The 23580-nt window shown below is 46.2% G+C and overlaps 1 protein-coding gene across 1 annotated transcript in view; it reads right to left on the bottom strand.

Moving 5' to 3' along the window:
- Dip2b (disco interacting protein 2 homolog B) overlaps nt 1-23580 on the bottom strand; it is a 197562-nt gene that overhangs the window by 81352 nt on the left and 92630 nt on the right. The window contains 2 exon segments of the mRNA XM_036207630.1: nt 2194-2319; nt 13182-13307. Of these exon segments, the coding sequence (XP_036063523.1) occupies nt 2194-2319; nt 13182-13307 (252 nt within the window).

The following is a 23580-nucleotide window of genomic DNA, read 5'->3' as shown; positions in this document are numbered from 1 at the left end:
TTGTTTTGTTTTTTGAAACGGTGTTTCCCTGTATAACCCTGGCCATCCTGGAACTCACTCTGTAGCAGGTTGGCCTTGGACTTAGAGATCTGCCTGCCTCTGCTCCATTCCCCTCAACCCCTCCACCTCTCCACCCCCACCCCAGCCCCAAGTGCTGGAATTAAAGGTGTGCACTATCACCACACAGCAAAAAAGGCAAATTCTACTGCTAACATGAAAGGTGCTGGCAGATCCCTAAGGACACTGGCCCCTACCTGCCCTCTCTGCAGTAAAATCCTCATGCGTGGAATGTGCAGAACTGCTGGGTAAGAACACCAAGATCCACCTCCCTGGGACTGTGTGAGGCTGCTGTGGCAGGGCCTCAACATCTCCTTTTGGGAAACAGAGATGTCCCAAACAGCATATGGAGATGTCTCAATTCCTATTCAGAAACTTCTAGAATGGAAGATAAATGGACAGGAAGCCTAATCACCCTGTTCTACTGAAACTGGGCCTTAGGAGAGAGGACTATGTCTTTGTTATAAAATTATTAACATGTGTAATGTGATCAAGAACATTACGCTACATTTTGAAGATTCTACACAGAACAGAGCATGCAGATTTAGAAATTCAGAGGCTTGCAGTAGACAGCAAACAACTATGGTTCCATTCATCAGGGAACAGCTGTGACTAAGTTCCCCTCTGGCAGTGACTCTTATGAAAAGACTGATAAAAGGGTTCCACTCCTTGTGAACTCTTTCCCGATCCTTGGGGGCACTCTCACTTTTAACCCAGAGCCATGAGAGCAGCCATTTACTCTGAACCCACACTGCCTGGACAGAGGCCGGGAGAGGGCTGCTTCTAAGAACTGCATGTCACGTTGTTCCCTACCCTTTGCCATTTACTGAAACTGAACCTTCAGCCATGCTGCAGGGGATCTGCCAACATGGATGGCTACTGGACTGAGAGCCCCCTTTGTGCCCAAGGACCCAACTTGTATACGCTATGAATGTGGAAGGGAACCCATCCAAGATTCTGAATGAGTGGGTCTGAAGCATGCACCATTATGGATTGTGTTAGTCTGCTGGAGGTGCCCTGTGTTACATTTTGAGAAACACTTGAAGCCAAAGAGCTATTTCTCTTTCAAACATACTGACACTACAAATGAAGGGAAAAAGCACACACAGCTAACGAGCCCACAGCAAACCCAAGTGCTCTGAGAAGTTAGTTCAAACCTACAAGAAAACTGTTAACAAGAGCCTGGATCCATAAGCATAGCTCGGCGTGGCAGCTGTGAATGAAAACCAACCACACAGTGCAGCCCTTCAGGGAAGCTCCTCAAAACCATGGCAAGGATGGGGTGGGGGTGGGGGTTAAGAGCACTTGCTGCTCTTACAGGACCCAGGTTCAGTTCCCAGTACCTGTAACAGTTTGTAACTCTGATTCTAGGGGACCTGTTACCTTCTTATGGCCTCCAAGGGCACCAGGCATATACACAATATACATACATACATGCAAGCAAAACATACATACACATAAAATAAAAATAAACAAATCATTAAAAAATATTATCTGGCATTTGATCTAAGGAAAAAATAAGGTTTTTATAAGTTTGGTGAAACATTCTGAACAGGAAAGAACTTTGAGATCTGTCTAGTTGGTCCTAGGATAGGAAGTTCTAACTCCTAAATTCACATCGGAAGGAATAAAGGATGGAAGGGATTTATCTATTTTCCACTTATCTCTGGAACTCACAATAAAAGGAAAACTTTAAAGATATAAAAATATATTAACAAATGGCTACTTTTTTCAGATCTATTTCAAATTTGTACTAATGTACTCCTCAAATCTTTAATGATTTTACACACAAAACTCCATCCCAAGTCTACTCACTCCTGGGATGGCCGTTGAACTGAGAAGAAGCATCAGTGGAGGAGACCAATGGGTTTAAATCTATGGCTACAGATCTCATCGGGAGAGACAGCAAACAGCCATGTCCGTACAGAAGGGCCTGGCCTGTGTTCACAGACGCATGAGTATGGAGAGTCAGAAGGAAGCGTCTGCACAGGTCTGAGGATGCCCTGGTACATGCTATGCACAAAGTGACAACATCCACCACTGTCAGTGTGCGCGCCTTAAGTTCATCTGATGAGGTGCAGGCCTTCCAGGTCTCACCACAGCAACTGTCAAAGAGAGAAGCTCTAACAGACCTACCAGGAGGAGTGCAAGCATCCACAGGAGACTGGACAAACGTGGACCGTCTTTTGGTGGGCATGGGCAAAGCCATCTTCTGTTCTTTATGCTTTGCCAGGGCAGCCTGAACCGCTTCTGTGTGGATATCTGAAAAGTTAAACACACAGAGTTATTTGCACTTGTGCTGGATGGTAACCTCTGAAGGATGAACTATTGGTACTTAGGTTGTCAAAAACACCAATAGGGCTGGGCAGTGGTGGCGCACATCTGTAATCCCAGCACTTGGGAGGCGGATCTCTGTGAGTTCGAGGCCAGCCTGGTCTACAAAACAAGTTCCAAGACAGCCAGAGCTACACAGAGAAACTCTGTCTCGAAAAACCACACACACACAAAATTAAATTCAATTAAAAAATAGGCAAGGGAGAAGTTTAGGTGGTTTTATTTATCTTTTGAGTCAGATCAATTAAGATAAAAACCGCCAGACGGTGGTAGCGCACACCTTTAATCCCAGCACTCGGGAGGCAGAGGCAGGTGGATCTCTGTGAGTTTGAGGCCAGCCTGGTCTACAGAGCTAGTCTAGAACAGCCTCCAAAACTACAGAGAAACCCTGTCTCAAAAAAACAAAAACAACAACAACAACAACAACAACAAAAAACCCCACAAAACAGAAAACCAAGATAAAATGCAAAGACAGAAGGAAAAAAGGCAAGAGCAAGGTCCCAGAGAACAGCGAGGACTGATCACAGAGCTGTGGGCCAGAGGGCGGGGGTCTGGTGAGCACCTGTGCCTGAGGAGCCCGCCTCTAAGAACTGAAGTTAATTCTAAGGAAATATTTACTGTGTCCTAAACTGAAAATGTTGATCAGAACATGTCCAACCAAAGTAGTTTAGGGTGGACTTGGCTGTCAGGAAGAACTCAGCTGAGACCCTTTGGGTCTGTGCCACAGGAACAGAGGGATGACTCTTGTCTACAAAGTCACAGGCACATGCTACTCCTTTTCCAGTCTGCACTCGGCTCTGCCCTCTTGCACATATCCTAGGAACCTGACAATTAACATATTCCAGACAGAACTCTGCCCCCATCACCTGCATACAGTATGACGCATCCTGCCGCTGCTTTGTGAATGACCCTCTTCCAAGACATTCAACTTGGACTTCTAGCCTGCACCCACATGCACACACAAGTACACAGCCAGTCACACCAACACAAACATGCATGCACAAACATGTACACCTGCCTCCTCACACACAAAGACTAAAGGGAAGTAAGGAGGCTCTTGCAGCTCCTACTGCAGCAGACCAAACCCAGGGTACTTCCTCCCCCTTGACTGTCTCTCCTCACCCAGGAACGGCTCCAGCCACATCCCCCCAGGCTTCTCTGCTCTAAGCATGACTCAGATTCCTTGGGGGTTTAAACTCTGAATCAGAAAGTGTAGGTCCCAGAGCACAGGGAGCTAACCCAGGAAGGAGAGAATCGGAACTTCAAGTGAGATCCCCAGAGTTCTCTCCCCTTCTAGGGGTTTCTTCTGTGACCCTCACCAGCTATTTAAGGTAGCCCGAGTCGGCAGCAGGGCACCCCAACAGCACCGACTAACACAAATAAAACTCTAACCATATAAACAGCTCCACAGCAGAATTCCAAAGTATTTCACTGAATTAACAGATCCCAACTTAAGCAACCCTTTATATCAAATATTAAGTTGTTTATATTTTTCTTACTACTGTCCACAATAAGAATAATTCAGGGGCTGGAGAGATGACTCAGCAGTTAAGAGCACTGGCTGTTCTTCCAGAGGTCCTGAGTTCAATTCCCAGCAACCACATGGTGGCTCACAACCATCTGTAATGAGATCTGGCACCCTCTTCTGGCATGCAGGCAGAACACTGTATACATAATAAATAAATCTTAAAAAGAAGAAGAAGAAGAAGAAGAAGAAGAAGAAGAAGAAGAAGAAGAAGAAGAATAATTATTATTATTATTTGACATTTTCACTTAGGACACATCTAATTATTTCCTTAAAATTAACTCCAAGGAAAGGGGTGAAATCAATGAGTGTGCACTTCTCACTAATACTTCCTTAGAATGAGGATTTTCCTCTTATAGAACCACTGTTATGAAACCTGGAAATCTAGCCAGGTGAGCTCGAGCAAGCACTCAGGAGGCAGCGACAAGTGGGTCTCTGTGAAGCAGAGGCCAGGCAAGGCTGCACAGTGAGATCTTGTTTTTTCAATCTGGAACCTCAACAGTGATGCACCCATCCTACGTTGGATTCACAATCCATATTTCAGTTCAGTTAGCTGTCCCAATAATGCCATGGTTTCCTGCTAGCTTCTCCTGATCTAGACACACACTTCCTTTAATCATCCTGATTCTTTATCCTCTTATAATCTGAGATAGTGTCTTGGTCTTGCTGTCCTGTATTACCATGGCATTGTTGTACAGCCTATTTTCAGAAAATATCCCCTAATGTTGGCAGCTTTGATATATTCTTATAACTAGATTCAGGTTATATATTCTGATAGGGATACCAAAAGAATGTGCCTTTCTAAAATGATGACAGTAATTTTGAATATTCAGTTAGATGTCATCTGCTAAATTAATCCATGTGGTGGTGGTGGTGCTGCTCCCTCCTTCTCCTCCTCCTCCTCCTCCTTTTCATCCCCCTCCTCTTTTTTCGGAGACAGGGTTTCTCTGTCTGTCCTGGATCTCACTCTGTAGCCCAGGCTGGCTTTGAACTCATAGAGATCGCCTGGCTCTGCCTCCCAAGTGCTGGGATTAAAGGTGGGTGCCACCTCCACCCCGCCCCTGATGAGTCTTGATTGCATCATGAACCTGGTGTGATACTTATTACTTAGCGAATCAGCACACTCACTGCCTTCCCCCTCTCTGGGGCCAGGATCTGTTAGAATACCACCGGCACCCTGGCTCTTGGATTCTTTTCATTTTGAGTGGTTACTTGTTCAATGACACACACTGTCCAAGGATCATCTGGCATCTCCCCTGCTCCAGGCCTGGCCGTGCACAGCTCTCTCAGGAGTCCTGGCTCCTGTCACTGGTGAATGAGGAGCATTTAGGAACCAGGATCCTGAACTGTGTGTTATTGGGCCATCTTTTTCTAGGGCTTTTCAGGGATCACAGGAACGCAAATACAAATATTTGTGCACATGTCCATATCTATTTCTATCTAAATGTGTATTAAAAATGAGTCCTGATACTGTGATTTCATTCAGCACAAAAAATTCCTTCTAATTTCCCTCTTTGCATTTGTAACTTCCTTTTAACATGCCCCCATATTTTATTCCACTCACTGATTCTATAGTATGCTACATAAATAGCTACTTCACAATTGTTACATCAATTACAAAAAATCTTCTAACTTGAGTTCAGTATCTGTTTAGAATCCTCTTGTCTTAAGACTGGGAGCAGTTACAGGAAGAAAGCACTGTAATCAAACATTGTTCAGGTCGGTTCTCGGGCTACACACCTGCTTGGTGTGGCTTCAGGAGTCACAGGAATGAAACAGTTACAGCTCCCCCCAACTATCTGACCAAACCACTCTCAGACCTCAAACTATGCCAAAAGTAAGCTTAAAATAACAAACACTTAAGTGGGGCGGTGGTGGCCGCACGCCTTTAATCCCAGCACTTGGGAAGCAGAGGCAGGCAGATCTCTGAGTTCAAGGCCAGCCTAGTCTACAGAGTGAGTGCCAGGACAGCCAGGGCTACACAGAGAAACCCTGTGTCAGGGGGGAGGGGGAGGGGGATTAAAAGAAAAAGAAAAGAAAAAGGAAAAACAAAACAACAACAAAAAACCCCAAACCCTTTTCTCAATCCCACACACCCTCAGAGGTGTTTGATGTATCTGTCCTGTTTCAAGTGTCCTTTCTTACCTTCCTGCCTTTCCTATTGAAAGGGTAACATTGTATACAAACATCACGCCCAGCTTTTTTCACGCAACAGCACAGCCTGGAAACCATCCTCTGTGGTAGTATTGTGTTCCCCAAAATATTGTGCACCCTAATAAACTTATCTGGGGTTAGAGAACAGAACAGCCACTAGATACAGAGGCCAGAAAATGGTGGCACTCACACCTTTAATCCTAGCATTTCAGAGACAGAAATCCCTCTGGATCTCTGAGAGTTCAAGGCCACACTGGAAACAGCCAGGCATGGTGACGCAGGCCTTTAATCCCAAGAAGTGAACCTTTAATCCCAGGGAGTGATGGCAGGAAGCAGAAAGGTATATAAGGCATGAAAACCAGGAACTATGCTGGTTAAACTTTTAGGCTTTCGAGAAGCAGTTCAACTGAGATCCATTCGGATAAGGATACAGAGGCTTCCAGTCTGCGGAAACAGGATCGCCTAAGGAATTGGCCAGGTGAGGAAGCTGTGGCTTGTTCTGCTTCTCTGATCTTCCAGCATTGACCCCAGGTTTGATTTATTAATAAGACCTTTTAAGATTCGTGTAACAATCCCCCATCAGCTCCCAGGCAGTTTCCTTGTTCTCTCTCCACCATATCCTACGGTCTATTTAACCACTCACCTGCTGGTGGCCACAGCTATTTCCAATATCTTCGAGTTATAACTAATGTAGGGAACCGTACTTAAAAAATGTACTGCTGCATGAGCTGGGGTGTGTACATGTGCGCATGTGAAGGCCAGAGGACAACTGTGGGATCAGGTCTCCTTCCACACTGTGGGTCCTGGAGACCTTAAGTCATCAGGCTCTATACTAAGGACCTTCATCCACTGAGTCATCTCTTCTGCACAAATGTTCCTGTGTTGACGAGGGTACTGCCTTAGAGTAAATTCCTGTAAGTCAGAGCCCTCCATGAGTGAACACACCTGTAGGGTATTTGTTGGTTTATTTGTTCTGAGACAGGGTCTTACTATGTAGCCCTGGCTGTCCTGGAATTCATAATGTAGACCAAGGCTGGCCTTCACTCGGAGATCTGCCGCCTGTCTCCCAAGTGCTGGGATTAAAGGCATTTGCCACTGCACCTGGCAGGCTTTGTGTGAGGTTTGTTTCGGTTAAACAGCAGCAGCAGCAGCCGGGTCTCCTGATAAATGTTTTCTTGTACACGTTCCCTTGGTCATGGCATCTCGTCACAGTACTAAGACAGTACTGGTGGCCAGGTGCTCATGTAGAGGTCAGAGCCTGTTCATTCCTTCCACTATGTGAGTCCCAAGAAGTGAACTCAAGTCATCTGACCATTTTCCCCACCAACTTCTGGCTTTGTCTTCCCTTAACTTCTCTTCCTATGTTAGAGACACCAGATACAAACTGCCAAGAGGTAAACTTCCGCTGCTTTCCCACCACCATAAACAATTTGATGTGGCTTTTATTGCCTCAGAAAGTCTTTCTATAGATAAAGTCCAAGTGATAGAAGAGTCCACTGGGGCTGGAGACTTAACTCAGTGGTGTGTGCAAGGCCTTGGCTTTGGTCCTCAGCTCCGAAAAGAAACAAGAGGAGGAAGAGGAAGAGGAGGAGGAGGAGGAGTCATTGGTTTCCTTTGGTACATGTATCCTTGTATCATTCTGATCTCTAATCCAGAGGTGAAGGGGAAGACAGGTGTGCTCTACACCACCTTCCAGCTGGGTGAACACCAGTATTTCAATAGTACTTGTGTGCCCTGGTGATCTGCAATGCCAGCTACAGATCCCACAGTAAAGACTCACAGAAGTACACTGGTCTACAGCTGAACTTGCTACTCCATCTTAATAGTGTGCCAACAGGCGTGTGCACCATACAGACTGTTCTGAGATCACTATAACATAGTTAATATCTAGCTATTTCTCACACTTCTCTGTGTTTTCTAAGCCATTCTTCTTTTTTCTAAACAAACCTCAAAAGTAAGTTCTCTGGCCCTGCAAATTCTTTGACAACCTAATTCTATGTACTAAGTGGGACAGGAAGCTACAATTTCAACCCCATATTTCACATTATCTGCTTTGCTATATCATGTTCTTTTACACGGGTAAATGAGCCATTTACCCTTCAGAACGGCTCAGACAGCGCCAGCGTGCAGCCAGCCCTCGGCAGCAAGTCACCCCTTCCCCACCCTCCTCCAGACATTGCCTTTGTACCCTGGACTGTGTGAAGGATTTGTGTATTTTCATCTGTGTTTCCCCAGAATGTCATGCTGTGCTCAGACCACAGGAAGAGCTCATAGGAAGTGCTCCATCACTGCTGGCTAAACTCAGGTCCATACCTTCTGTAGTATGAAGTGTATTATTAATACAGAAAGACATGACCTGGACCACCTGTGGGAGCCACCGTCCACAAACAGAACAGATGTGGACAAAGACAAGAGAAGCTCTCATCCAGATGAAAGAGGGAGGTATTGTGGCATTTCCCCCACATAAACTCAGAAGACTCCAAACTGACAGTGAGAATGTGTAGTAAGACATGAAGTGACTCACATGGGCTGTCACAGCCCAGTTTGCTGTCCTGCTTGCAATTACCCCCCAGGGAGATTTTTATGGATCATTTTGTCAACAATGAGAAAAATGAGCAGTGGGGATCGTTCAGTGGCCAAGCACTTGTCTGGAGTGTGTGAGGTCCTAGTCCAATCCTAGTTCAATCCCTAGAACCACCAAAAAGAAAAGAATTAGTAATTCTATGAAATGAAAACAATCTGAACACATACAACACTAAGTAAGAGCTTTGCAAGACCTACCAGCTCAATAGGAGGGTATGTTTTCCTCCCATGTCTCTGTGCCTATGAACATTAACTAATGTTCAGACTCCTGCATGCTGGGATTATAGGTGTACACTAACCACCACGTCCAGTTAGGGCTATTACTTTTAAAACCATAGTACCAAATTACTTTACTTTGGGTTCTGAAATGAAATAATTTTACATGCATTTATATTTATCATACTATTTTAGTGTTCCTTAAGCCTACTCAAATATAGATTGCCATATCTTATTGAAATCTTGACACTATCTTATAAAACAGACATATTAAAATGTTTTTTAAAGGGTCCTTGTATTAGAGGAAATACAGTTTGCCACTGTCTTAGAAAATAAGAAACCAATTCCAATGAGATAAAGTCCTTTCTCAATGACAGAACAGGAGCAAGCCAGTGCTCTCACTGGTTCTTTATCTCCTTGAGTATGTCTACAAGTGATAGGGAATGGGAAAGCAACATGCCGAAGACAGGCATCATCCTCCGCCCTAAGTCTTTGGGAGGCCTTGACCATCTGTGTCACGAAGAACCACACGGTAGGAGTCCTACTGTCCCTGCAAGAAAACCCTGGCCCAGACTCTGGTGTCAAAGGAGGCAGACCAGTTATTGTAGCCAAGCTTCCCACTGATGACAACGTAGCATCCGTCTTAACAGACTGTGACGGTTCAACAGTGCAGGATTCATCTTGATCGCTGATAAGGAAATCACTTCCGATGTTCAGTCCCTGGACAAAGCTGACTTTGGATTTCTCTGCCAGAAGCCATGGAAGCTGAGGATTGTTTTCCAGCTTAACAGAGTGATGCTAACACACCTTGAATGTCCTTTCTCATTTTATTGTTTTATTAGGGATGGCTAATTTCTCACAAGATCAACATCAAAGGTGTAGTTAGACGGACTTACTTTCTGCTCTAAGCATTAACTGTGTTTTCTACACTTGGAAACAAACCACACTTGTGTAGAAAGCTGTATCACTCCTAACAGTCAGGAAGAAGAAGTACTTACTAACTACATCAGCAGCATGTTCAAGTCCTCTGGCTAAGCACCAAGAACAGGTCACAGGAGCTACACTAACTGGCTGGAGAAACGCTCACCAAATAACTGCACTGGCTGTACCTCCAAGGGACCCAGGTTCCATTTCCAGCACCCACATGTCGACTCACAAAAATCTGTTACTCCAGTTCCAGGGGATCTAACGGCTTCTTCTGACCTCCATGGACACTCGGCACACACATGATGCACAGACATACATGCAGGCAAAACAGCCTCACACATACATAAACTCTGAAAACATAAGCTCTTACAATTATATCTGAAACATTAAGCACAAAGGCGTTTAGAGTTAATTGTGACTGTTTGAAATGTCACAGGTGCCAATAAACAAGCTTTTTTCCAGTCATACTTACCAGCATTAAAGTACCAAGCCTTTCTGTGGACATACCACCTCACTCTGAATTTCAAGTTTTACTAACCATCCCTTATGCTCTTGAGCTATTTTGTGTGTGGCATCTTGTACAGCCCTCCTCATGACTAGAGATGCAGAGGTGGAAGCTCCCTCCCCTCATCTCTGCAGTTGCTACTGATTTCAGGAATGCCAGAATTCTAAGACAGTACATTCTCCAATGTGCTGAGAGTTTCCATGGCTATTCAACTGAACAGGTCCCAGTACATTGAAAGCTACAGTGTTTGTCTATCTATACTTACCTGCCTTTTTATATTCCCTTATGGCAATGTTGCAATTCTCATAGCTTTTCATATTTTTGGAGATTTCCTTTTAATGTCAGGGAGGTGCTTTTTAAAGAGTCTTATCATTATTTATTTTATGTGTATGGAGTTTTGCCACATTTGTGTGCGTGTGTGCATGTGTGTGTGTGTGTGTGTGTGTGTGTGTGTGTGTGTGTGCGCGCGCGCGCGCGCGCGTGCGCGTACCACTGGATGCCACATGAGGGCATTAGATCCCCTGGAACTGGAGTTACAGATGATGCATATGGGTGCTGGGGATTGAAATTGGATCCTCTGGAAGAGCAACAAGTACTCTTTTTGTTTGTTTTTTCAAGACAGGGTTTCTCTTTGTAGTTTTGGAGCCTGTCCTGGAACTCACTCTGTAGCCCAGGCTGTCCTCGAACTCACAGAGATCTGCCTGGCTCTGCCTCCCAAGTGCTGGGATTAAAGGCGTGCGCCACCACCGCCCGGCACAACAAGTACTCTTAACCACTGAGCCATCTCTCCATCCCTTCAGAGATTTGAAAAGAAAAAAGAAAAAAAAAAACAAAAACAGGATTTATTTTATTTTCATTTTTGTTTCTGTGTTGTATGGGTGCCCTTGGAGGCCAGTAAACGGGATCAGATCCTCTGGAGCCACTCAATGTGAGTGCTGAGACCCAAACTAGATCCTCTGTCAGAGCAGCAAGTGCTCTCAGCCACTGAGCCACAGAAATTATTTTTGTGACTCACCCTTTCTTCCCTACTTAACTGCTCCTTCCTGGCCTGTCTCTGGCTGGTTTCTTCCCTCCCACAAATCCACCCTGACCACCACTGAAGCCTTAACACTGTCCTTGTACTTACCAAATACCTGGCTCACAGACTACACTTCCTATCAGCTGGGGAATTCTAAAAGTGGTTCAAAATCGCAGGGCTAGAGATCACAACTAAGTTTCTGGAAGAGAGAATCACAAACTTCACATCAGTCAGTGAGCGCACAAAGCCTTTTTGTTCTACAATCGTTTTAGACACAGAATTCAGGAAATCATTTTCTTGGTCCCTTAAACTAAGTCTTTTATCATAATCCATTAACACGTCAAGAAAGAAAGATAAACCAGGGGAGAAATCAAAATCTCCCAGAAGGCTAGAAATGAGAATTCTAAGTGCCCAATCCCTTCTGCTCTGGTTAGAGCACACCACTGACTCTGAGTCGGCCTCCAAAGGTGACAGTGGTACCTAGGAAACCAGGTTGGGTGCTTGGCAACAAACAGGAAGTCTAGATATGCTCTACCGCTTCCAGAGTAAGTTACCTCCTTCTGATCCACCCTGAAATGCAGCTGCTTTAACTGGGAGTGGTGGTGTACACCTGTATATCCCAGCACTTGGGAGGCTGAGGAAGGAGGACTCGTGCTTCTAAGGGCAGCCTGGGCCATAATCCAGGAGCCAAACAAGCAATCCTACTTTACTTGCTTCGTTTCCCCAAAGGACCTCGTGAGCACTGCAGTACAGCTGTGTACAGCAAGCAGTGTGCACTGGAGTGAGCTACTAGAACAAATAAAAATCTGAATAGATTTCCACTCTGCTAATCTCTTAGCACACTTAAGAATGCTCAGGATTTGGCCTCTGGAAACCTTCCCTAACCTGTCTCCACTCCCTGCTGGTCCCTACACTCCAAGTTCCAGCTACAATGAACTACTTTTGGCCCTACTATCTGGTGACATTTCCCTGACTAATTCTGGTCTCTCTGCCATGACTCTACTATTACCTGATCCCTCAGGACCAGGTAAGTTTCAAGGAAAACTGGTATGACGTGCATTCGTTTTGTGGTGGTGACTGACTATCATCTTCACCGTCCCATATGCAGAAATATGTCTCTAGTAAAATCCATTCACAGGATGGGCTGGCCGGCTCTGTAACCGTGTCCTTTTAAATGCTGTTTCCCAGAGGACATTTCTCGTTTTGTCAGGCCTGTGAGCCATGGACTTCGGCAACTCTGCATGCACCGAAAGAGCTGTCTCTTCCCCACGGGACTTAACCCCCACCTTCTGTAGACTTATTTATTCACAATGATGTTGTGCTTGTCTGGATCCTTTTCTGAAACTGAAATTTCTTGAGGGCAGAAATGGTCTCATTTGCTGCTGTCTGGTCAGAAACCCTGAGAATCTACAGCTGACATTCAGTACGTGCTAGACACACTGTTGAGTGACGGAACACAACCTCCAAGCTCAAGCACTCAGGACACAGTTCACGCTGCTTAGGACACAGTTCACACTGCTTGAGACACACAGTTCATACTACTCAGAACACAGTTCACACTGCTTGAGACATACAGTTCATACTACTCAGTACACAGTTCACACTGCTTGAGACACACAGTTCATATTGCTCAGGACACACAATTCACACTGCTTGGGACCTACAGTTCACAATGCCCAAGACACACAGTTCACATGCCTAAACACACTGTTCACACTGCCCAGGATATACAGTTCACACTGCCCGGGAAATACAGTTCACACTACTCGGAACAAACAGTTCACACTGCTCAGAACACAGTTCACACTGCTCAGCACACAGTTCCCACCACAGGCAGGAAAACTTCTGCAATCCCGTTTTACCTGATCGGTAGCGCTCATCTCTGGCCCCTCCAGATCGAGTTCGATGGTACTTGGAAGGAGCGGAAGTCTGAGCTGCAGTGGGAGCAGGAGTCTGGCTTCTGTCTTTCTGTCCTGTTGAATCAGTTTCTAAAAGGAAGTTTGAAGATGGTTACCCAATGGCAGCGGTGGGGAAGTGGTGTCTTCTGAGCACTCAGTCCTGCAGCAGCTGCAGGCAGCTAGCTTCCACCTACAGTAAAGGGCTAGCAGTCAAGGTAGGCACATAAATTCAATGTGAAGGCCTCAAGCTAAAAACTTACCTTACAGCTGGTCTGATGGGAAAGAAATAGCTAGACAATAAATGTAAAAGTCATCCTAAGACTGACCCATAAAGGGTTAAAGCCAACAAGGCCACTTGGTTTGGGTTTTCTGCAGTGCTGAGGAACAACTCAGGCCTCACAGGAGCTAGGTATGGCTTCACCACTGAGCTGCACCCCACGTCTAGAGGGTGAGAACAAGGAGGTGTGTTTTAGGATGCTCTCCACATGTATGAGTCCATGGATCTAGAGATGTTCTTTCCGGCCCCGTTGCCGGAATTCTCACTCAGGTCGTCAACTGAGCAGAGTGTGACAGCGGCGGAGCTTTTAAACCTGCTGTCTCACACGATGTGAGTGTCACATCACATGGCACTGGGGAGGTCGTAATGAGACAGCCCTCAGTCCCGCTCAGGTGAGTGGCAGCCCCATGCCGGCTCACTCTGGTCTCCCATCCTGACTAGCTGTCCCTTCCACTCCCTTTACCATGTCATCTGAGTTACAAACCAGCCTTTAAATCACCCTCAGTTCTCAATAGTCCACTTCAAGTAAGAGCTGCACAGAAGTCTCCTTCATTTGTTACTTTGATTAGTCTTGGACAATGCTCAACAGCCTATGGCCCATCTCCTGGATTTTTGTTTCATTGAGACAGGGTCTTTATGTAGCCCAGACTCACCTAGAACCTGGAATACTCTTGTCTTAGTCTCTTCAGTGCTGAGTACAAGTGTGTGCCACCAAACCAAGCTACACTGATTTTACTTTGCTTTTGCTTAAGACAGGGTCTCACAACTTCCTGGCCAGCTGGGAACCCGGTATGCAGGTGAAGCTGGCCTTGAACTTCTGATCCTCCTGAGTGCTAGGATTACAAGTGTGCCAGCATGTTGGCTTACAGTCTGTTTTTACAAACAAATGTATTGGGACATAGCCAGGACAGTCACGTCCAGTGTCTGGCCGCGTCCACACGTCTGGGCAGAAGCGAGGATCAATGACAGGCACTATAGGGTCTTTAAAACCGAAAACACCATCTGGCCCTTTGCAGAAAGCCGCTACCAACCCAATCTGCAATAATTACAACATCCTAGTTTTCATTCTGCACAATAAGCCTGCAAAGTCGGACCCCTGCCACCCCCTTACTAGGGAAGAGAGACATAGGCTGGCTGGCTGGAAGCTGCAGAGCTGGAGCACAGACCAGGCTTGTCTAACTCTGCTGCTTCTCAAACAAAAGCTCTAAAGAGGGACGAAGGAAATCTCCCAGGACTTTTAAAAAGGAAAGTGATGGGATCAATGACTCAGGCTAGGAACATCAGTGCTTTGGGATTCAGAGTCAGGAGTTGGGTAAAGAGGGAGAAGCATCCGACCAACCAACCAAAAACCCCACAACATCACACCACTGTCAGCCACAGAAAAGATCTGCAGAAAGCCGCTTGTTAGAGAAAGTACTCGAAATACAGTCCAGCTAACTTTAAATAGAGAACAAAAACCAGAAAGGAGCTATTTTTATTTCTACAGTCAGATGACATATACAGGAAGGAAATCACATTAGCACACATGAGCTACTTTGTAAATATGTACAGGAAAAATGGTTTGAGATGGCACACTCATCCTCAAAACTGCTCCTATTGGTTTGGAAGATTTTTTTTGTTTAAGTAGGTTTTTTTTTTTTTGTTTTTTTTTTTGGTGGAGGGGCCATATAAAATTACAATTGTTATTATCTACCACTGGTTATTTTACTAATCAATCAAACAACATAACAAATCACTCTAAGAATCAATCCAGATTGTATAGTTAATAATTTAAATGTTAAAAAGAACGAACGTAAATTCTTACTTAAAGGGGGAGACACAAAGATTTAAGTATTTTTACTATCTTTCTCAGACATGCTTCTGCTTTATGTTTTTCAATATAAAAATAGAGAAAGATAATGTAAGCTAAGGAATGAAAACTGACATCAAGAAATGACAGGCATACATCTGGGATGACGTGGAGAGCACACGTTTCTAATCAGGATGAGCTACAGGTTATCACAGGTCAAGCAAGGGCAGATACACAGAGAAAGTTTTCTAATGAAAATGGGGCTGGGCAGCGGTGGCACACACCTTTAATCCCAGCACTCTGGAGGCAGAGCCAGGCAGATCTCTGTGAGTTCAAGGCCAGCCTGGTTTACATAGCAAGATCCAGGAAAGGTGCAAAGCTACACAGAGAAACCCTGAGTCGAAGAAAAGAAAAGAAAAGAAAAGAAAAGAAAAGAAAAGAAAAGAAAAGAAAAGAAAAGAAAAGGAAAGGAAAGGAAAGGAAAGGAAAGGAAAGGAAAGGAAAGGAAAGGAAAGGAAAGGAAAGGAAAGGAAAGGAAAGGAAAGGAAAGGAAAGGAAAGAAAAGAAAAGAAAAGAAAAGAACAGAAAATGGGGTCAGCTGACACACAGCCAAGAGACAGCTCGTGGACACCAAACAAAGCCCACACAGATCTCTACCGAGTAACCAAGTAATGGGAACTCTGTGGCGTTTGTCTCTGTTCTCTCAGAAACCCATTCATCGAAGCTACCCATTTTCTCTGGGGTCTAAAACCATGACAATCATTTTGTTATAATTGATCAGAAATAAGCCCAAAAGTCCTATTTACAGTTCTAATAAAAATGTCCAACACATAATGCCATAGAAACATGGATTTAGGGCAGAATAAATTTGGCTTGATTGTGTAACCCATCTGCTTCAACTTGACGAGAGGCTATTTTCAAAGGATGTAAAAGCAGCCAGGCAAGTTGGCCCACACCCATCATTTCAGCACTCAGGAGGCTGAGGCAGGAGAACTTCTCAGAGTTTGAGATCATCCTGGGTTACACAGTGAGACTCTGTCTCAAAGACAACAAACAAAGCCAGCAAGATGGTTCTATGGCCAAAAGTGCTGTGCCCAAGCCTCACAAGCCCACAACCAGAGCTCAATCCCCACGACCCACACGGCAGAGGAGAGAATTGACTCCTGCAAGTTGTCCTCTGACTTCCACATACTCACAGCGCAGACGTTCACACACACACACACACACACACACACACACTGAATGAACGAACAGACAAGTAAATATAAAAAGAAATGAATGAATGAATGAGCAAACGAACAAACGAACAGACAAGTAAATATAAAAAGAAATTGTGAGATAAAAACAAAGTAGCACAGACTCCTAGGAAGTCCACCAGGAGAACGTCACAGCTCAGTGTCATGAAACAGAACAATCACTCTCTCTGAACTTTTACTTCTGGGTACTGCTTTGAGACAGGTACTGCTAGGTTCCAGACAGCTGTGCACAACTGTGTGCTGCTAAAGAGCTCCTGCTGAACATAAAACCAGATGTTCAAGACAGAACATTTAGGGAATACCTAAGTGTAAAGAAGAAAATAAACCTAATACTGAGAGCCGGGCGGTGGTGGCACACGGGAGGCAGTGAGTTCGAGGCCAGCCTGGTCTACAGAGTGAGTTCCAGGAAAGGCGCCAAAGCTACACAGAGAAACCCTGTCTCGAAAAATCAAGGAAAAAAAAGTGATACTGATTCTCTTCAACTGAAAGTTATGACCTTGCGAAATAAAACAATATTCAGTCTTCACATTCCTGGATAAAAAGGGACTCTTTGAGCAGACTTTTCTAACACTAAGCTTAGTTATCTTTCCAAGGACTAGCAGATCAATGTGTACTTCAGAGAGAGAGGGCAGCACAGTGTCCTGGGTAGGTTACAGAGATGCTGGAGGGTTAGTACACCCTACTTGCAAATGCACTGATTTATGGATGGAACTGGAAATAATGCACTCCAGGCCTCATCAAGGATGGAGGTGTCTGAGGGCACAGGAGGGCAGAGATCATTATCTAACACTCTACAAGCCTCTGATGTGCAGGTAAGATGTTGTCCAAAGGTGAATCATCCCTGTGCAGTCAGATCTCAGAAATTACTTGAGGAACTACAACACAAGTTTCCATGTTTGGGATAAGTGTGTAACTTTACTGCCATGGTAAGGAAAAGTTAAAAGCAAAGGGGTAATTCAGTATATCTTGCAACATAATCAGATAATCTATGAATTAAAATGAAAAATTCAGACCCTTCAGTCTGAAAAATGTCCCTTTATGTATAAGGATTAGATGAGACTTACAAGTCCCCTGTGTAATGAAATAAAGCACTGATGAGATACACCAGAATTCTCTGCCCTCTCACTGTTTAGTTTAAAGGTATTTATAAAACCAAAGCAATCTCAAGGGCACTGAGTACATATAAATGCTGGGACAGAAGCCTCAGCCTGACAGTGAAGTCTCCAATCCTAGTGTGAACTCTCTAACAGGTCACAGCCTGGTGGTGCTTCAGCCCTTTAGTCTACAGGCAGCTACGCGGAGTGGCCACTAGGGGTCACCAAAATGTTTAAAGGTGATGATCGGTTTGGTTATGGGTTTGTTTCTGGTGGTAACGGTGGTGGTAACTGTGGTGGTGGTGGTAACGGTGGTGGTGGGGGTGGTGGTGGTAGTGGTGGTGGTGGAGGTGGTGGTGGAGGTGGAGGTGGGTGGAGGTGGTGGTGGTGGTGGAGGTGGTGGAGGTGGAGGTGGTGGTGGTGGAGGTGGAGGTGGTGGTGGTGGAGGTGGTGGAGGTGGTGGTGGTGGTGGTGGTGGAGGTGGAGGTGGAGGTGGTGGAGGTGGAGGTGGAGGTGGAGGTGGTGGTGGTGGTGGTGGTGGTGGTGGTGGAGGTGGAGGTGGAGGTGGTGGTGGAGGTGGTGGTGGAGGTGGTGGTGGAGGTGGAGGTGGTGGTGGAGGTGGAGGTGGAGGTGGAGGTGGTGGTGGTGGTAACGGTGGTGGTGTTTTAAAATAGGTTTTAAATTCTTCAAAACATTCCTTTTCAACAATCAACATGCATGTAACTTATTCCTTTTTTCAGAAAGGTGCTGTGTCTTCTGTCTGTTGCTTGAACATAGTGGCAATGACAGGACATAAAGGAAGAGGACACAGCTTTCCCACCCAGGAAAATTGGGGAAAGCCAATTCGGTTCTTACCCTCCGGCTTGGCCTATGATTTCAGAGAGTCGTGTGTGTAGGAGTGACAGAGTGAAACAATGAGCTCTGAGAAGCCATGCGATCAAACACCTGCATTTTTAAAGGTGATCAGAGTGGATGTGCACTCCAGTCTTGTGGTGCTGGTGTCCATACAGGAGCACCAGCTAGTGACCATTAATGGTTTGTTGTTGTTGTTTGGTTTTTCGAGACAGGGTTTCTCTGTGTAGCTTTGGAGTCTGTCCTGGATCTCTCTCTGTAGCCCAAGCTGGCCTTGAACTCACAGAGATCTGCCTGGCTCTGCCTCCCGAGTGCTGGGATTACAGGTGTGCGCCGCTGCCGCCACCACGCAGCTATGTTTCATGTTTTTAACTGGCATATTTCCTATTAACTTCATACGTGTACATGATGCATGCATTCTGGCTACTGTCTCCCCTTACCCTCACTGACCTCCCTCCCACCCCCACCAATCCAACCTCAAGTCTTCACATTGTGGTGTGACCATAAAGCTCTCTGGGCCCACAGACAGGGTATTATACTCCTTATGAGTTTCCGAAAGACACATAACAACTAAAGGGGTGCTGAGGCAGGACCTGGCTGGGCACAGAGAAGGCAAAGCCGCCTTATTCCCCAGTGTGATGTTTGCAGCAGCCCAGGGAGGGACAAGGGAAACTGGTGGAGGCACCACAGCTCTGCACAGGAAACAAAGGAAGGCGGCTCAGGCCGGCTGCTCTGAGTCCACCAGTGCCAGTGAAAGGTTCAAACGGGAATGACAGGTAGCAGCGAAGTGAACAGGGCAACTCTTCAACTTCCTTTTCTTTCCTTCTCATTCCCTCCTCTCTCCCTCCTCCTCCTCTGTATGAGACAAGATCAAGGCTATACCCAGAAGACGCTAGCCTTGGTCACCTCACAGCCCTCCAACTCAGGGTCCTGTCACACACAGCACTTTATCCCACAGAAACAGCATCTGGCAGATGTGTCAGCAAAGCAGGTGGTCCATCGCAGAGCTACCTTCAGAACAACGACCAACTGTCACCCAAGCCCTTATGGGGGTCACTGCCCTCTTTCTCACCCTGTTCAAGGAGGGATGAAGGTGCCCAAGTCCTTCAGGGCCTATGCTGAGGAGCTAAGGCACTGGGACTCGCTGAGGGCCTCACATCTGGGGAAAAGCCTGTGAGTGGTGGGTTCGAAGCCTGGGAAGTAGGTGGATTCTGGGAAGGAAGGGGATCGGCAGTTCTGGTCTACAGAGAGTGAAGAGTCTGGACTGACACCAACCCACAGATTTTCTGGGCCACAGGACACCAGGAAAGAGGCTGTGCCAGAGACTAAGGGGACACCTCTGGGAACTCCACCCTGGAATTCGAGAGGAGCATGTCAGTCAAGAGGAATGGGCTCCACCTTCAGAGAAGAATGTCAGCATCATGGGCCGCACAATCCGACTGGCTTTCAGCAGCACCCAGGGAGGCTCTTCACTTTTAGACGTGGAGGAGGCTGGACCACTTCTGCTGTCTAAGTCCCTGGGGCTCCTGGGCAATTCAGGGGGAAAAGACGCCCTAAGAGGAAGGGACTGGACTTCCTTCCGATAAGATATATGGGGCAGATACAATGATGTATGCCCCAGCCATGGCAACTCCCATCCTACCCACACCCACACGAAGAGCTCAGGCCTGGGGCTGGATCTGAGGCTGCATTCTCTCCATTACGCAGGAAGCCTTACCTGCAAAAGAGCTTCTAAAGCAAAATGAGACGGACAGGATGATTCCACAGCAGACAGCTCTCACCTCTCAGGGGCACACACAGGCCGACTTAACCACACTCCAAAACATTGCTCCTGTCCAGTGACCGGATTCGACTAGCCCCTCTGAGTTTCTCCAGGACTCTGTTAAGAACTCTCACACAGTGCATATTTTGATCTTTGGTACCCTGTCCATGTAACAGCCTTCCCGTGCCCTCAACGGTCAGAGGTTGTGGTGGGAGTCCCTGGGCCCCTGAAGTGACTGGCTTTGGTCACTTATACCAAGGCTCCTAACAATGGGTCTCACTGGTCTCCTCACATCTACCCATGACAGTGGGTGGGATTTAAAGAACAGAACATTGATGAAAGGTCACGACTAAAGCTAGGGGCTAGCGTGTGTCAATGAGTGAAGCTCCTGTGGGTAATCCCAGTGCAGTTCCACAGAGATTGGGCAGTGGAGGGGGCTGGGTGGGGGTCCTTAGATGCTGTGGGCCAGCTAGCTCAGTGGGAGCGGTGGCAAGAGACAGCAAAGGGAGATCAGATCCTGTCTGGAGGTGGAAGGTGACACCCAAGGGTGTCCTCTGATCTCCTTATGTGGACACCCATTCACATGCACATGCACTGGTGTGTGCGTGTGTGTGCGTGCGTGCGTATGTGTGTGTATGTGTATTTCACATATATTGCCAAAGCAAATCCCATCTACCAATATACACAAAGTTGCAAGTTTTATGAAAAATAAACAGTGATTCTGCTTTCCTATTCTTACAGGAAGCTGTTGAGGAAAATAGTATTCCAGACGCGTCTGGGGCAGTGGGGGCTAAACCACACGCTTTTCCTTTGCTCCTTTAACACAGTCGTATAAACACTTGCACGGCCTTGAGGCAGGATGAAATGTTAAAGACCTTTGATGAAAGGATGGAGAGCCAGAGCACAGCAGCCTGTGGACACCAGCCAACAGAAGCCACCCAAGCTGGGCAAAGAACCCTGCTATGACTTCTTACTGGTATATGTTAGAGAACGTCATTGCATGCACAGCCACATCCACAATTATGTCTTATCCCTAAGAAGGTGGTGTGTGTGTGTGTGTGTGTGTGTGTGTGTGCGCGCGCGCGCACACATTGATCTACAGGCCGAGGAGTGTGTAAAAGGTGAGCTCAGTCTGGTCCACATAGTGAGTTCCAGGCCAGCCACGACTATCTAGTGAGACCCTGTCTCAAAGGGAAAAAAAAGAAAGGGAGGGAGGGAAGGAAGGAGAGAAGGAGGGAGAGAGGGAGGGAGGGAAGGAAGGAGGGAAGGAGGGAGAGAGGGTGGGAGGGAGGGAGGGAGGGAAGGAGGGAAGGAGGTGGGGAGGGAAGGAGGTGGGGACTAGGACACAGACACAATGAATTGGAGTTGACAGAAGAAGAAATCAAATAAAGGAAAAACAAATACATAACAGTTGGAAACAACATCAACACAGTACAGCAGAGGAAGCTCTTCACCAAAGCCATCAAAAGCAGCTATGGAGACACATTAACGCAAAAGGTCTAGGATCTGGGGGAAGAAACCACAGTAGTACTTCAAGAGCAGTTTTTAATTAATTAATTAACTTTTACAGTGCTGGGAATTGAACTTATGGCCCCATACATATGAAGCAAGCAAGCACTCTACTACTAAACCACAACCTTTTATTTCAAGGCAAAGTTGCCTAAGTTGCCCAGGCTGATCTTGAACTTATTCTAATGCCCAGGGAGGCTTTCAATCCTCCTGCCTCAAGTAGGAATAACAAGGCTGTTTCAGCAGGCTGGACTTGGTCTCAGGGGGAATTTTAAACAGCAATGAGCTGCCAAAGCAAGGAGGCAGCAGGACACTCTTCTCAGGCCTGAGGGGGGCTGTGAGCTTGCGGGTGAACAGTTAAGCTGAGGAACCAAGTGAAAAGACCTTGCACATTTACTCACATCTTCTGCTGTAAGGACCCCTCACTTACAATGTGGATGACGGCCACCTCAAACTCCTGGTCCACCTGCCTTTACCTCACACATGGGGGTCACAGGCATGTGCCAAAACATCCCCAGCTCTGAGATCTTGTATCTTTGTGAAAAGCTAGAACAATCCTAACAGAAGTGTTCGGGTGAGAGGCTGGAAATGACTTAGTGGTTAAGAGTCCAGTGCTGCTGAGGGGTTGGGGATTTAGCTCAGTGGTAGAGCACTTGCCTAGCAAGTGCAAGGCCCTGGATTCGGTCCTCAGCTCCGGAAAAAGAAAAGGGGGAAAAAAAAAGAGTTCAGCGCTGCACTTGACCTCTGACCTAAGTCTGATTCTCAACACCCATGTCCAGTGGTCTCACCACCGACTGTGACTCCAGTTCTAGGAGGCCTGACATCCTTTTCTCACCTTTCTGGACACAGACACACACACACACACACACAGACACACACAGACACACACACACACACACACTCCTCCCTAACACTAAGCATAGCCTAGGGTACGTGTTGGGAGACGTCAATGGAAGGGGAAGGGAGGGGGTGTGGTAAGTCTGTGGTCAGAGAGGACAGAGGACACCTACCTTTGTCTGTCTCCCCTGCACAGAGGACTGACAGACCTCTATCACTGACCTCTATCACTTTGCTCTATCACTGAGCTGTATCTCTAGCTCACGGTTTCGGTTTTTGTTTTTGTTTTGTTTTGTTTTGTTTTAAACATTTTATTTTTGAAACAGGGTCTTGGTAAACTGCCCATACTGGCCTTGAACTTGTAATCCTCCTGCCTCAGCCTCTTGGGTATCTGGGATTCCAGGTTTGTATTACCAGACTGAAACTAATCTTTTACAGAAGGAAGTGAATAACTAATACTTCAAGTTGTTTAAGGCTGAGGAAAACCAAAACAACAACAACCATTTGGAATACAGAGTAATTATCAAAACAATAAAAAAGACTGGGAGACATTTGTCCTACAGAAGAAGAGGCGGGGCACTGCGCATCTTTGTTGCTGGAAGCCTGTAATACCAACTACTTAAAAGAGATAAATTCATTTCATTTAAAAATAAAACTTGATGGGTATGTATCTCAGTATAGGCACTTGTGTGGCACGTCCCACGACTTCAGTTTCACCCTTAGCATTATCATAAATAAAAGAAGGAAGGAGGGATATTGTCCCAGTGAGGGTGTCCAAGCCTGGAACCCCAGCACTCAGGACTGAAGGAGGACAGTGAGTGTGAGACAAGCCTGGGACACAGCAAGATCCTGTGCCAACAAATGAATAGAAAAATTAACTGAGAACAGAAATGCTCCAGACTCAGGGGAGAGTGAGCACACTCTGGACAGTGTCAGCAGATCTGAATGACAAGGTCACTAAGAGTGGAGACGAGCTGCCAGGAGACC

The sequence above is a fragment of the Onychomys torridus genome, chromosome 16 (genome assembly GCF_903995425.1).
Source record: "Onychomys torridus chromosome 16, mOncTor1.1, whole genome shotgun sequence".
Lineage (NCBI taxonomy): Eukaryota > Metazoa > Chordata > Mammalia > Rodentia > Cricetidae > Onychomys > Onychomys torridus.
Note: the sequence above shows the minus strand (reverse complement) of the source record. Positions and strands in the feature narration are given on the sequence as shown.